Here is an 18,191-nt window from a genome sequence, read left to right on the forward strand (position 1 = left end):
TAAAGATAGACAAATAGATTATTGTTACACAATAAAGTCCAGAAACTAACTCACATAAATATTATCTGACAAGACAAAGATGGCACGGCAGTGTGGTTGAAAAAAAACGATCCTTTCAATACATAGTGCTGAGTCAATTAGATAATAATCTTGAAAAAAGTGACTCTTGATTCCTACTTCACACCACAAACCAAAATCAATCCTAGATGTTAAATGTGAAAGGCGAAATGATAAAACTTGTAGAGGGAATCATAAGAAAATATTTTTGCGAACTTGGGTAGGCAAAGATTTTATTAAATAGGACCAAAAAATGCTAACTATAAAGAGAAAAATGAGAAATTAGATCACATTAAAATTAAGAACCTCTATTTCCCAAAAAACATATTAAGATAGTGAAGAGGCAAGCCACAGATTGGGAGAAGATATTTGCAATACCTATATGAAATGGTAGACACAACTAGAACACGTAAAGAAATCCTAAGAATCAATAAGGAAAAGACAACCCAATAGAAAAATTAGCAAATGATTGGAGCAGGCACTTAAAAAGAATTTTCAAATGGCCAATTAACATGAAACAGTGTTCAACTTGATTAGTTACTGCTAATGAAAACCTTGATGTGATACTACTATGCACATACCACGAAAGCTAGTATTAAAAAGATTGATGTTACCAAGTGGTGATAAGGATTTGAAACAAAGAAAATTTCATAAACTGCATGTATATGTTACAGCTATTTTTTGAAACCTGGTTGATAGTATCTTCTAAAGCTGAACTCACTCATACCTATGATCTAGGAATTTCATTCCTAGCTATATACTGAAGAGAAGTGAGTACTTGGTTCTACTAAAAAATGCTTCAGTATATTCACCAAAAGACAAGTGCAAAAATGTTCATAGCAACACTATTCATTGTAATTTCAAACTAAAACTAACCCAAATGTCCATCAACCACAGAGTGGATGACTAAAATGTAGTATATTTACACAATGGAATATTATATAGCAATGATAATGAAAGTACAACTACATGTAACCACATGGGTGAATATCACATATATGATGCTAAGCAAAAGAAGTAAAACACAAAAGAATACCTATACTTTGATTCCACTTGTTTAAAGCTCAGAAACTATCAAAACTAAATATGTTAGGAATCAGGATGGTGGTTATCCTTGAGGCAGAAAGAGACTGGGAGGGATTATGATGAGCATTCTGTGGTTCTAGTAATATTGTTTCCTTGACCTGAGTGCTGCTTCTATGGGATGTTCATCTATGTACCTTTCTGCATGTATGCTATACTTTAATAAAAATTGTACATAAATAAGTGAAAAATAATGACAGTGAAAAAGGTTGACACTGTCAGCACTAAGAAAAAAAGCATTAAGAACTTACTCTGTGCCAAGAACTGTTCCAAGAGCTTTTTTATTTTTAACTTATCTTCACAAGCTAAGTGAATAATAACATTTAAATCAGAAATTAATGCTATAGATCCTTAAAAAGGCAAAAGAAAAAACAATTATTAGGGCCAAAAATAATTTCTTTGATAAAGATTAATAATATAACCAAATCTTCTATAGGAAACATTGAGACAAAAGACAGAATATGCAAATAAAGAGTATTAGGATTGGAAGAGGGACTTAAGTACAGAATATATTATTTGAGAACTATAAGCAGATACTAAGCATATCTTTTGCCCTATATTTTAAAACAGATAAATTATACAATTTTAAAAGAAAATATAAATTACCAAGTTGGTTTCAAGAAGAATTAGCAAACATGAATAGAAGAATAACTCTACAAAGTGACTTGTTAAAAAAAAAAAAAAAATCCTTTTAAAAGCACCAGACCTAAGCAGTTTACAGGTAAGTTTACCACTCCTTTAAGGAATAAATAAGCTTGGTTTTATGCAAATTCTTCCAGCAAAAAGAAAGAGAGAATAAAAGTTAATTTATTTATTTTATGAAGCTAGTATAGCTTTGATTTGAAAATTGAATAAGGATGATAATTGAAAGGAAAATTACAGAGCCATCTCACATATGAAGAAAATGCAAAAATTCTAAGTAAAATACCAACAATCAAATCTTGAAGTATTTAAAAAGGATAACTTATCGTAAGCATGTGGGTTAATCACATAAATTCCAGTTTATAATACAATACCAGAAAACCAACCAATGTAACTTACCATTTTAACAGAAAATATAGAAAAAATGCTTTGATAGATGCAAAAAAAAAAAAATTCAACATTCATTCAAGATATAAACTCTAAATAAACTGGGATCAGAAGGAAATTTTAGTAACTTAATAAAAGATATCTACCACAGTCTTCAATAAACATAATACTGAAGGTGAAACTTTAGAATTTTTTAAAGTAAAGAAAAAGACAATGATCCCTTTATCACCACTGTTATTTAGTAATGCAGAGAAGATCTGAGCCCAGGGGTTATTAAGCTAAGCTATGACCCTTCTTCCCCAGGGACATTTGGAAACATTGGTGGCATTTTTGTATGTGATAATGATTAGGAAGCACTCCTGGCATTAACACATGGGTTTAGGGGGTGGCCTGGCATGGATACTAAACATCCTGTTCTGCATGGGGCAGCCCACACAACAAATAAGTGTCCGTCCAGTATGGCAATAATAGCATCCTGGTTGAGAAATACTGAGTGAGTGCGGTAAGATAAAAAAAAAAAAATGCGGTATGAGGATTAGAAAGAAGAAGCAGTACTATAACTGCAGACAAAGTGCTCATTTAGGAAATCAAATGAAATAAATTATCAGAACTAAGAACTTGAGTTTAATTATGAAATCAGCATACAAAGATCAGTAGCTTTCCTATACATGAGCAATATCTAATTTGAAATACAATTAAAAAAATCGTTTTTAATAGCAACAAATAGCAGAATACCTAGGAAATCACTTTTGAAAACATGTACAAGGCATTTATGGAGAAACATAAATTGTGACCTTCTGCAAGTTACTTTGGTATTTCTTTGTATTTCAAAATATAGATTTGTCCAATACAGAACATTTCAAGGTGGGATTATTCAGTAGTCTCATAATATTCAAACACTTTCTAGCATCTTACATACAACTAAAATGTCTTCTGGCTGAATTACTAACAAGAAGCAGTGTAGGGCACAGCTATAAGGAACATCTGTAGGTTGTTTCCTAATATCATTTCATCCTGTCATAACCTTTAATTTAAAGGGGACAGGAACTGAAAGGGAGGAAATAAAATACTGGTAGGTACATGAGTTTGTCTATGTGTTTCTAAAGTATTTTGCTTCATCCTCCAGGTCGAGGTCTCCCGGCAGGACAAGCGGAGGTAGAAATGATAGAACGTGCCCGGGAGAAGCGTGCTTGGGAAGCCACTCTTCCCTCTCTGAGTGACACTTCCCAGTTTGAGAACAGGAGGAAGATGATGGATGCGATGGAGAGGAAGGAGTGGGCCTTCAGAGAGCAAGAGATTGAAAAGTAGGTTCTTGATCACTCAGATATCTGCTCTTCCGTGATGGAAGTAATGTTAATACTTTTTTATCTGTAAAGCATTTTTCCAAATGTATAGGTATAAAAGTATTCCTCAACATGTAGAGGTAGGAAATTGAGTTTCTGGTTCTTTCAGGAAAAATAACTATAATTTTCTGTTCATTAATATAAAAATGTACAATGGCCTCTTCTGTGTGAAGTCCAGCACGAAACCCAGACCGAGCAATTCTTCAAGGCACTTCTGATTCTTCTCTTCTCTTTTCTCTTTAGTATATGCTCTAGAGTATCACAGAATTCCACTGATTTTTTGCAAACGTCTTTCAAACTGTCCCTTTCTGTTCATTCCCAGTGCCACTGTCCCTAAGTCTCTTCATATCTATTAAACAGCCTCCTCACTGATCTTGTCTGTTATTCCTCCCGGTACTGGATTCACAGTCAGGACACCTTGGTTCTAACTACAGCTAATGGGGCACTTTCTATTTAAAAGACAAATTGTAGAATTTTTTAATTAAGAGATGAGCTCACAGCACATAAATAACCATATGCTTAGGTACTTCTAGCTGAGTTTTCAATCATTTTAACTGATGTATTTTTAGTAATGAGATCATCCCTAGAATATGTAGCAATGATGAGAACTGAAAAATGACAACTCCCTAGCAAGAATGAAAAAGACCTATCAAGGTTGTCCTTTATTCCAGGCTATGCTGAGGCACGTTATTGTTTGTAGCAATGTTGCCAAAGCCCCTGGCAGTGTGCTAACATACAAGAAAGATAGGGACCGAGAGAGTCAGGAACTTGGTTTGGTTCTCAATTCCAAATATATTTATTTATTTTTTTGTAACACCTTCTGATTAATCCTGAATCAAGACTGTGTGGTGTTTTGATAAAAAGCTTGCAATTTAATAGAAAATAGTGTTTGGAGTAAAGTAGGTATCAAATATCCAATCCTGTCTGCAGAAATTTAAATCCATTGCTGCAATTTGAAGATGTATATTCTTATTAGAATGATATCAAAAATATTAAAACTGTATCTAGCCAGAATGAAGACATTGCCTTAGAAAGTGAGTATTTTTGTGACACTGAGGATGATTTTAATAAACATGTTTTTGAGTCCTGGCCGTGTGCCAGGCTCTGTGCTGTGAACTGGAGAAACAGATAATAGAAAACTTCTGTGCCCTGACACAGCTCCTTATGGTGTACTGGGGTGGGGAAGGGGATGTTGGGCAGGGATGGGGCAAAAGACCTTCAGACCAACAATTCTTAAGCAGAGCCTATCAGGCGATGCGCTGTCTGTACACAAAGTGCTAGGGGAATCCAGGAGAGAATAATCAGTTCTGTTTGAGGTGGGCGGAGATTTGGGAAAACTACTGAGAGTAGGTAGCCTCTGAGTTTGATGTTAAAGGGTAAGAAACAATAGAGTAGATGATAGTATCAGCAATGACAATGATGATGATTTCATACGACATGTAACATTTATAGAGTACATACTATGTGCTGGAACCAAGTTCCAATTCAGTAATTCTCAAAGTGTGGTCCAAAGACCACCAGCATCAGCATTATCTGGGAACTTGTTAGAAATGTAAATTCTTTGGCCCTGTCCCACACTTGCTGAATCAGGGGTTGGGTGCAGCAATCTGTGTCATACCAAGCCCTTCAGATTATCCGATGTTCTAACACGTTGTGTACGTTAACTCATTTAATGCTCAAACAGCCTGGTGGGATGGATACCATTATGTCCATTTTATGGCTGATGAAATTGAGATAAGTGATGAAGCAGAGAACTGAACTCAAGATTTCTAACTCTAGAGAGAAAGGTGATTGTTGGTGTATGGCTTATTTTTGAAAACACCGCCTTTAAATATTCACTCCATGTATATTCACTTTGAGAAGTTCCACTAGTATGACGTGTTAGCTTGTCTCCAGTTCTTTTGAGTTGAACATTCCGCTCCCTCTGCTGAGGCCTCACTTCTCCCTCGTCATTCTCAATCCTTGTTTATCCTCAGGACTGCTGAGTTAATGGCGCTTGCAAGGAAGCTTTCCCCACCATCCCTTTCCTTTTCCCTGACCAACTGGGAATAATGCTAGACGTAGGTGCTGTGTTGTTTCTTTTCCCAGAGAAGTCTTTTCATCTGGTCTGGTATTTATCTTCTTGTGTTGTTAATGTTGGTTTATATGCCTATTCCACTAGAACAGTGCTTTTTGAGAGAAGGCATTTTGTCTTGTTCATCATTGTTTGTTACCAGCCTGGCATATGGTGAGCACTTAATAAATATTTGGCAAATAAATGATTGCATAAATTAGTGTATGAATTTCGAAGTAGGAGTAAAATGTTCAAACCTCTTTTAGGAATGAAAATCTTGACAGCTATGTGGAACAAAGATTGGAAGGAGAAGAGACTAGACTAGCAACTCTAGTTCAAATTAGGAGAGAGATGACAAAAACATAAGCGAGGGAACGGATTCAAGAAGGGTTTTAGAGGAGGAATTGTTAGAGGAGGGAAGAAGATGTCAGAGAACACGCAAATTTCTGGGGAAACAAAATGAGTGGGGTTTTCGAGGTTTTCAGGAGATACCTGGAGATTCAAGTGGACGAAAAGTTCTGGTTCAAAAATATCTGGGCTGGAAGTAAAGATTTTTAAATTTGTATATGGTTGTATACACATGAGCAAGGTAACCCTGAGAGAACAAGGTAAAGGTAAGGGGAAGAGAAACAAGGATTGACTAGGTACCCATATGTCCCAGACACTGGCATTTAAATATTTACTACTTAAGATAGCATGCCACACCTCATTTTTTCTTCACTCCTGCTATTACTTAGCCCTCCAGCAACCAGCTAACCTGGACTGTGCAAAAACATCTTGTTTATTTAGGCCCATCTGCATAGAGAGCCCTTATTTTGTCCCATTTACCTGGCATGCTCTTCTTCATCCATCAGAACTACACCTATACATATTCCTATTATACAGAAACTCACTATTGAATTGCTACCCTTAGACCCCCATTTGTCACACTTTTACCAGAGTGGTCTTTTTAAAGTACATGAAAATGATACCAACCTTAAAAGAAGATCTTATTTATGGCAAGTGTTCCCCTTCTCTCTATTAGAACACCCTGTTTGAGATACCATATACTTATGGTAATTTATTTTGTAATTTACTTGAAGACTACAGGAGATTCGCCTGGAAGTTCTAAAAGAACTGCTGAAGAAACGTGATGAGAATCAAAACGAAGTGAACATGAGGCACTTGAATGCCCAATGGTTTAAATTGCAGGAAGCAAAGGAGGCAAGATTGGCACAGATTCAACGCGCTTATGTATCAGGTAATGGTGTGGTATGAACAATGAAGAGAATGGAAAAATTTGCTTTGCCTTAGATTTTCGATCAAACCTCATTTAACTATGATATAAATATATTTATTTATTTATTTATTTTTGGTCCTAGTGTTATTAAAGAGGTAAGGGACAGGAGATGAGTTGTATTTTAAAAGTAGGAGAGGTAGAAAATTTCACACTAAGAAAATCAAGTAATGACATTCTAACAGCTAGTCAAGTTATTGACATTATGGGTTTGTGTGTGTGTGTGTGTGTGCGTGTGTGTGCGCGTGTGTGTGCGCGTGTGTAGGTCTTTGGCTCCTAATTTTCATGGGCTGAGGCCCTGTATAGAGTCCTGTTGCTCAATTTTTTTTTTCATTATTGCCTCCTGAAAGAGACATTCAGACATCTTTTTTCCTATTTGCCCTCCTACAATGAAATTTTAATTTTACAGATATACTGTGTACCAGTTTATGTACTACAGATATACCTGTACTTTATACATTAAAAGGAGTCAGTTGAATATTAAGAGTGACAAAATAAAAAATTTAAATTAAAATTTAAATTAAAAAGGTTTATACGATGTCACTTAACTTTATAGTTTGTTGAGTAGCTTTTAATGTAATTGATTTACTTATAAAATTGTAATATTTGAATTACATGTGTAAATTAGAAATTTATAAACATAATAGCAATATAATCATGCTTAAAAATCATTCAAAATTGTCATTTTTTAGTAAAACAGTTACAAAAATACAATTAATTCCTTAAAAATTATTTTTACTGAACTTAACTTTTTCTTTTTTTGTACCTGCAACTTTATCATGTCATTAGCAGTTCTTAAAAAATTATAACTTTTGGTGCCTGTATATTATTACATTGTGTGGCTGTATCATAATTTTATTTAATAATTTTGCTTTAGGTTAATAGTCTCTTGATTCTGGAAATTCTCCTATTGTTTCCAATTTCAGCCTTTTTAAACAGGCTTGATATGATGCTTTACATCACAGATGTGCTTCCTAAATAATCATATTTAGATGATCAATTAACATCTAATAATAAGATTGTTAAAAGAGGAATACGCATTTCTTTTTCTTTTTTAAAATTGTTCAAGTACAGCTGACATTTAATATTATTTTATATTACTTTTAACTTTTTCTCTTTTTTTTTACCCTTATCTACCTCACCCCTACTTCTGTCTGATAACCACTAATCCACTGACCGTGTCTATGAATCTCTGTTTGTCATGTTATTTCTTTCAGTTTTATATCTCACATATGAGTGAAAATCATATGGTTCTCAACTTTTTCTGACTTATTTTGCTTAGCATGATTATCTCAAGATTCATCCATGTAGTCGCAAATGGCAGTATTTCATCTTTCTTATGGCTGAGTAATATTCCATTGTATATATGTATCACATCTTCTTTATCCAATCATCTATCAAAGGGCACTTTGGTAGTTTCCATGTCTTGGCCACCGTTCATAGTGCTGCTATGTACATTGGGGTGCATATATTTTGAGGATAAATGTTTTCAAGTTTTTTGGGTAAATACCTAGAAGAGGGATTGCTGGGTCATATGGTAATTCTATTCTTAGTTTTTTTGATGAACCTCCATACTGTTTTCCAAAGTAGACTTTTAACTTTTTCTCGATGTGAGAAAATAACTTTTAACTGTATGCTAGGTATGCATTTAGATATTGTCGACATTTTTTTTCTTTTCAATACTTGGCATATTCTAATTTATTCTTGTGTTATCGAAAATGGACAGAGATTATTGACAAACCTGTGGTCTTCCCTCTCTTTTAATTATTCTCCTAGGAGAGAATAATTCCCTTAGTCTCCAGTGAACATGTATTTTTTCAGTTAATTTGAGTTTCTTTCATTTATTTAACAAATTTTTATTGAATATCTATTCCTGGCCCAGAGCTTGGAATGCTTTTATAGAAGATTTTTGATGAGTACAAATTGAAGACACTAGCTGATTCAGTTTATGTGACTCCCACCTGTCTCATGACCCTCTGGGTCACACAGATGACAGACCTCTGTTTTTTGTGTTACATTCTGACTGCAGTGAGTGGTCATTATGGAATTCATTCAGTTTAGTTGCTTCCCTGGGTATAAAACTGGAACTGGTTCACTATTCTGCATTTGGATCATTCAGAACAATATTTTGGAGATAGTCATGGAGGTATGTTTTATTTTAGCAATTAGAAAACTTGTGGGAAAGAGAAAGAATATAGAAGGGAAGTTGGAGAGAAGAAATATCATCAAGGATTATTCTGATTATGCATCACAGGTCTATGGACCTCTATCTCGCCTTGGTCGTTTCCCAGATAACAACTCAGAGGACTTTGTAGTAAAAAACCACTATCTCAACACCTATGAAGGTAAGAAACTTATATAATTACATGTCCAGTATAAGAGGGTTATCTAAGAATTATAAATTAAGTATGTAACTTATATATATCCTGGGAAGGAAGATGTATATAAAGGCAGAGTCTTCCTATGCCTTGATATGAATAGTAATTTATATCTTTTATGTTAGTGATTAGGATTATGTATTGAGAATTCTCAATTGATAACAAAATACACCATACTACATAATTCAACAGTGGTGAAAAAAAAGGGAATTATTCTCTTCTAGGAGAATAATTAAATAAGCTAAACAACAAATAAAAATATTTGCAAGAAATAGCAGTTGACACATTAATAGTGTTTAAATGAATTGATACAAACTAATAAAGACTACTAAGACCCAAATAAATAAATAAATACACTTTACAACAATTTATCAAGGAGTAAAGTCAATTAGCTACTACACATTTAAACATGTTTAATGTCACTGATAATCAAAGTTATGCAAAAATGAAGTAGAAAAAGCTTTTACACCAGATATATGAAGCAAACGAGAAATATATAATGAAATCGCTTCTTTAAGAAGAAATGCCAGAAAACTAGTGGACAAGGGGACAAATTCATGGAGAGGGCTTTGCCTGTTGTAAGTTTAAGAGAGGCTTATTTAAATTATTTAATTTTCAGTTGATAAGCTGAGACATCACATGGCCACAATCATGAGTTGGTGGTCACACTGCTGAACATATAGCTCTGGTTGACCATCTCCAGAGCAGAATATGATAAATTGGTGTATGTTCACTTTAGAATTGTGGTGCCATGTATCATATGACCATTAATTTTCTGTTGATTCTTACTGTGGAATTTATTTTTTGTAAGGCAGTGTTTTCATTTTCGAATGCATTTCTCATTTTATAGTCCTAAGTCACTGAGAATATGAGTTAATTATATAGGAATCTGCTTTACACTTTGGGGACAATTTAATTATATGAGATACTCCTTATCAATAATTCTAAATGAGAGTACTTGGCAAACAGCTACTGAAATTAACAATATACTTTCAAAATGCTAAATTTAAGCACCAGATACTAAAAACATGTACTCCCTTCCCATAGGATTAGTCGAACTTGAGTCATGTCTCCCAGATTTTGTGACACAGCCTCGAATCAGACCTCCAAAACCAAAAGTCATTACCACCAAAGCTGGTTTTCTAAAGAGAGCAGCAAGGATGGAATATGAGTTGGCAGAAGTTCATAAGGTATTATCCTTACCTGGAAGACAAGATGCTTTTAGTGGAGAAATACCATCCTCCAAAAATTACACTTTGTCTTGGACAGCAGTGTCCTATAGTTCTAATAATAGAATAAAAATCCATGGGAACCCTTACTCAAGATAAAAATTAGGACCTTGACAATGATTTACATATGTCTTTGTGGTTCTTTCCTACCTCATGCCCCTGTCTCCATTTATCCATTCTGAATTCTGTGTTCACCATTCTCTCACTTTCAGTAAGATTATTCAGATATGGAAGTTATCGTCTATTAGTTTACTGAAGCTTTTAATCATGTGTTTATGTTGAAGTTTATCAAATGTTTTGTCTGCATCTATTGAGGTAATTATATATTTTTTCTTTTCAATATTATTATTGTATCAAGGAACATTTATACATTTTTTTTAACAAATATTAATCAATCCTTGCATACCTGGGATGGACCTAACTTGGTCATTGTGTATTATCTTATTAATACATCACTGGATTTGATTTACTAATATGTTGTTCAGAATTTAGATTCTATATTTGTGAATGAAATGACCTTCTTATTTTCTTTTCCCATTTTCACTATATATAGCATTGGTACCAGAGTTATGTATGTCTCCTGAAATGAGGAGTATTTCTTCTTTCCTACTTTAGAAAAGAGTTGAAATAAGTTCGAGATGATCTATTTTTTTCAGACTGGTAGAATATTCACATAAAATTATCTGACACTGATTCAGTTTTCTTCATGGGAAAAATTTTAACCAACCACTCCTTCAATTTCCTTACAACTTATAGAACTTTCTATATTGGTTTGGTAAATTATATTGTCTTTGCAAATTCCACTTTACCTAACTTCAAACGTTTTGGCATATGTTGTTGACAATATGATGATTTTTTAGCATTTGTTTTATCTATAATCATGCATGCTCTTTTCATTCATGATATTTATGTGTGCTTTAATGCTTTAATCAGTTTTACCGGTTGCTCATTTGTTTTCTTGGTATTGTTTTTCCAAACAATGGACTTTTGACTTTGTTGATTTTCTCTATTATAGATATATTTTCAGTTGCATTCATTCTCACTCATATTTATTATATCTTTCCTTTTACTTTTGGGAGGTTTGTTTTATAGTTCTTTTCCTACTTAAAGTAGATATATAGCTCATTAATTTTCTTAATACTGAAAAATAAGTATTTACAGCTAACCTTCAAAATACTGACTTTGGTACATTCTGTTAACTTAGATATATGGTATTTATCATTACTGTTAATATCTAATTTTTAAAAATGTCCATTATGGTTTTCGAACCTGTGAGTATTTAACTGTGTTTTTAAATTTCCAAATATGCACTAATTTTAACTTATTTTCTAATTAGCTTCTAAATCAATTGCTCTATGGTCAATCCTAGTCTGTATGATATTATTCTTTAAAATTTAGTGAGGCTTGCTTTGTGAACTAGTATATGATTTTACATTTAATAATCTAGGTCCCTCTTCAAATAATATTATAACTTCATATGTATCACGGGAACCTTATAACATTATTATAACGTACTGTTCCTGTGACATTGCTGTCATTCATTTTACTGATCCATATGCTAGAATCACCCAATACATTTTTGCTATTATTGCTTTAACAGTTATCTTTTAGATCAATTAAAAATAAGAATAATATTTTATCTTACCTCATTTATTCTTTCTCTACCACTCTTTCTTTCTTTATATAATAGATCCAAGTTTCTGACTTATGTGATTTTTTTTCTGCCTAAAGAACTTGTTTTACTATATATTATAGGACAGTTCTGCTGGCAATGAACTCCATTTTTTGTTTGTCTCAGGAAGTCTTTATTTCCCTTTTACTTTTTTTTTAAGATATAATTTACATACCATGAAATTCACTCTTTTAAAGTATACAATTCAGTTGCTTTTAGTATACTCACAAAATTGTTCAACCATCACCACTATCTAATTCAAGAGCATTCTCATCATCCCCCAAAGAAACTTCATACCCATTAGAACTCATTCCAGATTACTCTCTTGCCCCTAGCCCGTGGAAAGCACTAATCTACTTTCTTTTTATGAATTTGCCTATTTTGGACATTATACATAAATGGAATCATACAATATATGGCCTTTTCTGTCTTCCTTCTTTCACTTAGCTTGATGTTTTCAGAGTTCATCCATGTTCTAGCATGTCTCAGTACTTCATTATTTTTTAAGGATGCATAATATTCCATCACACGGATATACCACATTTTGTTTATCTATTTACCAGTTGATGGAAATTTGAGTTGTTCCTACTTTTTGTCTATTATAAATAATGCTGCTGTCTACAGCCATGCCACCCTGATCTCATCTGATCTCAGAAGCTAAGCAGGGTCGGGCCTGGTTAGTGCTTGGATGGGAGACCACCAAGGAATACCAGGTGCTGTAGGCATAAAAAGGAAAAAATTTTTAAAAATAATAATAATGCTGCTATGCACATTCATATACATACTTTTGTGTGGACATGTATTTTTCAGTTCTCTTGAGTTTATATGTAGGAGTGGAATTGCTAGATTACATGGTAACTCTATGTTTACTTTTGAGGATCTGCCAGATTGTTTCAAAAGTGGCTACATTATTTTACATTCCCACTAGCAATGTATGAGGGTTCTAATTTCTCCACATCTTTGCCATCATTTGTTCTCATCTATCTTTTTTATTATTGCCATCCTGGTGTGTGTTAGGCAGTATATCATTATGGTTTTGATTTGCATTTGTCTAATGATTAATAAGTTTTAGCATCTTTTTATGTACTTGTTGGTCATTTGTATATATTTTTTTGGAGAAATGCCTATTCAGATCTTTTGCTCATTTTAAATTAGGTTGTCTTTTTATTATTTATTATAGACATTATTTTTAATGTCTATTGTTGAGCTGTAAGAGTTCTGTATATAATCTGGAGACTAGACCTTTATCAGATATATGGTTTGCAAATTTTTCTCCCACTCTGTGGGACTTTTTTTTACTTTCTTGAATAGTATCTTTTGAAACACAAAAGTTTGTAATTTCGATCTTTTCACTTTTGAATAATGATTTTACTAGGTGTAGAATTCTAGTTGGTGGGTTTTTTTTTTCTTTCAACACTTCGAAAGTTTCAGTCCATTCTCTGCTTGCATAAACGGATTCTCACTAGAACTTTGCTGTAATTCTTATCTTTGCTCCTCACTAGATAAGATGTGTTTCTCCTCTGACTTCTTTCAAAATTTTCTTTTTTTCTTTGGTTTTCTTCAATTTAAATATTATGTGCCTGACATATGTTTTTAATTTTTTTTTTTAGGTATGTATCTTTGATTTTCTCTAAGTTTTCTGGATCTGTGGTTTGGTGTTTGTGATTAATTTTGGAAAGTTTCAACCATTAGTACTTCAAATATTTCTTCTACATTCTGTCTTCTCTGGTATTTCAGTAAAACATGTTCCACCTTTTAATAGTCTCTCATAGTTCTTGGAGGTTTTGTTCTGTTTCTGTTTTTCTGGGTTTTTTTTGTTTTGTTTTGTTTTTTTTGTTTTTTTTAATTCTTCTTCTTTGCATTTCAGTTTGGGAAGTTTTAGTAACCTGTCTTGAAGTTTCTAGATTCTTTCCTTGGGTGTGTTGAGTGTACTGATGAGCCCATTGAAGGCATTCCTCATTTCTGTTACTGTTTTGATTTCTAGACTTTCCTTTTGATTCTCAGATTTCTTTGTTTTCATTACTCTTCATTCTTGCACATTGTCTACCTTTTCCATTAATGCCCTTAACATATTAATTATAATTATTTTAAATTTCTGTCTAATAATTTCAAATAATTCTGTCATATCTGAATCTGATTCTGATGATTGATTGTCTCTTCAGTCTCTGTTTTTCTTGCCTTTTGGAATGCCTTTTAATATTTTTGTTGATAGCTTGACATCTATTATCAGGTAATAGGAACTAAGATAAATAGGCCGTAGTGTGGAGTTTATATTAATCTGGCTAGCAGCTGGGCTGTATATAATGTTTGTTGTAGCTAATGGTATCAGAAGATTCACATTCTTTTATCGTCCTTGTTTTTATCTCCTCTCTTGGTTTTGGGATGAGATGCCATTATATGGAGTCTATCAGTTCGAAGTAGTAGTTTGAATTGCACTGATTATTAGGGAAATGCTCTTATCGTTTCATGAGAGCATTTCCCTAATATTCTCATATTCATTCATACTTCCCTCCTGCCCCAAGCTTTCCCTTTGATAGCAACTGTGAGACATATTGAAGAAATTCTCAAATATTTATGGTTTTATTATACTTTTTATTGGATTCTTGACTTAACATTGTTCTTTTCATTGTGAAAATCTAATGATTTTTCTTCAAAGTTTGCATTTTTCTTTCTTTTTTCTTGTATTTATCATTTTTTATCAACTGAAAAATATACCCAGATAGTTCAAAATTCATAAGTTATACAAGAGTGTTAGACGAAATGTTTCCCTTTTATTCCTGCCTCCCACCTGTGCATATCCTTCTTTGTAGGCAATGTGTTTTTAGTTTTCACATCTGTCCTTCCAGAGATATTTAATATAAGCAAATATATGTGTATGTGTAAATATGTATGCATGAGTGTATATTTATAAATATATTTAAATAAATATGTATAAATACATATAAATATCTTTTTAAATTCTTTTTTACATAAATATTAGTACATAATACATGTTGTTCTACCTGTGCCCTTCTTACATAATATGTTTTGGAGATCATTTCATATCAGTGTTATCAGAAAAACTTTTTTATTGTTTTTTGCATGATATATCACTGTATAAATGTTTCATAATATATTTAACCAGTCCCCTTTTGATGGATATTTCTATTATTGCAAACTTTTTAGTATTAAAGACAATGTTGCAATGAGTAAAGTGTTTGCAATTAATTTGATACATGTGTGAACATATCTAGAATTAAATTCCTAGACATAGAATTGCTGGCCTATAACATACACACATTTATTATTTTGATGGATATTGCTAAATTTTCTTGCAGAAATGATGTACTAATTTCTGCAGTGTGTGAGAGTGCCTGTTTTCCCACATCCTTACCAACATAATTTGTTAACGAATGATTGTTTTTAAAATAGTTTCATGTGATATTGCTCAGGGCATTTTACTCACGAAATGTCCAACTTTAGAATTCTTACTTTCACATTGTTGCTTTCTATTGATTCGTTAGTTGTGGTTATCATAGAGCTGTTATATATTTGCTTTCAGCTTTATTTGGAAGAAACTCAGAGGCTCTGTGACAACCACAATAATTTCATGTGGTTCCAAATTTACATATTGTTATTAATTTTACTTTTGGCTTAGAGCTCATTGTTTTATCATTTATCTATTTTTTGTGTTTGGGAAAAATAATATAAAAATTATAACATGATGAAAAAGTAAAATATGATTTTAAAATCACAGAGATCAGAATTTTTGATACTTGTAAACCTTAAGTTAAAGTATCCCCCCTATGGCTGAAAATGGAGCTAAAGATTTAATAAAACCTTATGTTATGTATAATTTTGGCAGGACTTTTGGTGATCAGAAGTAGCAAAAGAAATAAAATGTATATTGAAACAGAAGCACACGCATACTCTTTCACAGAGAAACAATTCATTTTCAAAAATCTTGACATGCAGGCCTTCAAGGCTAAAGCTCTCTCTTCACTTCAAGACAATTGCCATATAAAGTTCCCCATAAAAACAAAACATACCAAACATTTCAGTCACTTAACACAGAGAAAAATTTTATATTGTAAAACGGCAAATTAGCACACATGGAAGAATAAGAGTTGGGGTTTTTTGTTTGTATACACACATGACACACCTTTTAAAAACTAAAACTAAACTAAAATAAATAAATCCCCAAAATCTTTTATTAAAATGAATATACCTAGAATATGTGCATGTTTATTTGGTGGTTAACTTATCCTTAGGAATATCATAGCATCCCTTGGGAGATACAAGCACCCTGGTTTGGACTTTATCAAGCTGTCCTAGCACCACCACCAAGATTATTTCTGATCGATATACAGAAATCTCTGGTGTAGATCTGGTAGTGGAAGAAAATACAAAGGTGAGAAATAACAGGAGTTGTTATTTCAGGCACTGTTGGATAAGAAGAATAAGGTTCTTGAACCAAAGAAACCTCTGCTCTTTCTCCAAAAAAAACCAGTACCTCAACCTCGGCTTCCAACTCCAACCTTGGAAATGACTTCCAATGTAAGTTTGAAACTTTATTTGAAATGCTAAATTCAGCGTTGCTGTCCTTTTATTCTTAGGATAGTATGGCTTAAAAACAAACCTAACTTAAAATGTTAATTTCTCCAAATCTGACCTATGTTGCCTGTTTTTTTATGTTGCAAACATCAAAAACACACAAAAGCAAGCAAAATGAAATGAAATGAGATCTAAACCCAATCTTTTTCAAGAATGAAAATATGAAGAATAAAAAAAATTCCCAAGAAAAATAGGCATCAGAAGGTAATCCTTATGTATGTCAAATAAAAAAAAGGAGTTCAAATGATTATTAGTTACTATAACTGTTTTTGCATATGAGGAGGTGGCTGATGACTGCTGGAAGCAGAGAGGAATGAAATGCCAGGAAGTCATCAAGGCAGACTGGCTTCTGAGGTAGGACTGACTCAATGAGTTCACCCTGACCAGGGCCACACCTCACCTTTGTAGAACCCCAGACTTCGGATAAAATTCGAAGGACTGACTCAGACTAAACTAACCCAGAAGAAACTGCTAGAGATGCCACAATGTAAACGTATGAATTAATGGAGAGAATTGTGACTGCCTGAGGGATCAGATGTTCCTTCTAGCAGGTCAACCCATTGTCTCCCAGTATAGGGCAGTTCTCACAAGAAATCAGATTGTATTCAGGTTGGTGTGCCCCTTGGGGGTGGGGCATTGACAGAAAATTTCACTAGAACCTCTGACGGGTCAGCCCTGTGGAAGGACTGAGCTGCTCCCACTGAGTGGCCAGGATGTGCTTCTGGGCAGCACCCCATGTTCTAGACTTTGTGTTGACCACTGCGTGTGGTTAACACGTTGTCTTTCACATGCATTAATGCTGTTGATTTTGCTGTTTCTTTATTTTACAACCAGATGTGCCTTAACTGGATTTGCAGACTCTGTTCTTTCTTTCTTTCTTTCTTTTTTTTTTGATTTGAATGTATTTTATTTAGGCAGAAGACATCTGTTCTCCCATAACATATCTGCTCCAAAGATTTTAGGGAAAACATATATATATATATTTTTAATATGATCGTGAAAAGCCTTTTTTAAAAAATTAAGTTTATTGGGGTAACATTGGTTAATACAATTATATAATTTTCAGGTGTACATTATAATTTGATATCTGTATATTCTATTGTGTATTTACCACCCAAAGTCCAGTTTCCTTCAGCTAACATATATTTGATCCCCTTTACCCACTTCACTCTCCTCCTTCTCCCCTATATTTGACCCCCTTTACCCTGTCTACCTCTCCTCTCCTCCCCCATCCCCTACTCTCTGGTAACCACTAATCTATAGTCCATGTCAATGAGTCTCAGTTTGTTTGTCCTGTTCATTTGTTGCTTTTAGGTTTACATCCCACATATAAGTGATATCATGTGATTTTCAACTTTTTCTGTCTGGCTTATTTCACTTAGTATGAATATCTCGAGGTCTGTCCATGTTGTCACAAATGGCAGTATTTCATCTCTTCTTATGGCTGAGGAATTTTGCCTTTTACTTTTGGAACACCG

General features: G+C 33.3%; 1 protein-coding gene and 1 pseudogene across 1 annotated transcript in view; both read left to right on the forward strand.

Moving 5' to 3' along the window:
* MAATS1 (MYCBP associated and testis expressed 1) overlaps positions 1-18,191 on the forward strand; it is a 66,674-nt gene that overhangs the window by 21,622 nt on the left and 26,861 nt on the right. Inside the window, exons 7-11 of the mRNA XM_006905587.3 lie at positions 3,296-3,473; positions 6,648-6,805; positions 9,004-9,186; positions 10,267-10,409; positions 16,540-16,656. Coding sequence (XP_006905649.1) covers positions 3,296-3,473; positions 6,648-6,805; positions 9,004-9,186; positions 10,267-10,409; positions 16,540-16,656 — 779 coding nt within the window. The remainder of the gene's footprint in view (positions 1-3,295; positions 3,474-6,647; positions 6,806-9,003; positions 9,187-10,266; positions 10,410-16,539; positions 16,657-18,191) is intronic.
* On the forward strand, positions 12,737-12,845 carry LOC112486175 (annotated as a pseudogene).

This window comes from Pteropus alecto, unplaced genomic scaffold (genome assembly GCF_000325575.1).
Source record: "Pteropus alecto unplaced genomic scaffold, ASM32557v1 scaffold251, whole genome shotgun sequence".
Classification (NCBI taxonomy): Eukaryota; Metazoa; Chordata; class Mammalia; order Chiroptera; family Pteropodidae; genus Pteropus; species Pteropus alecto.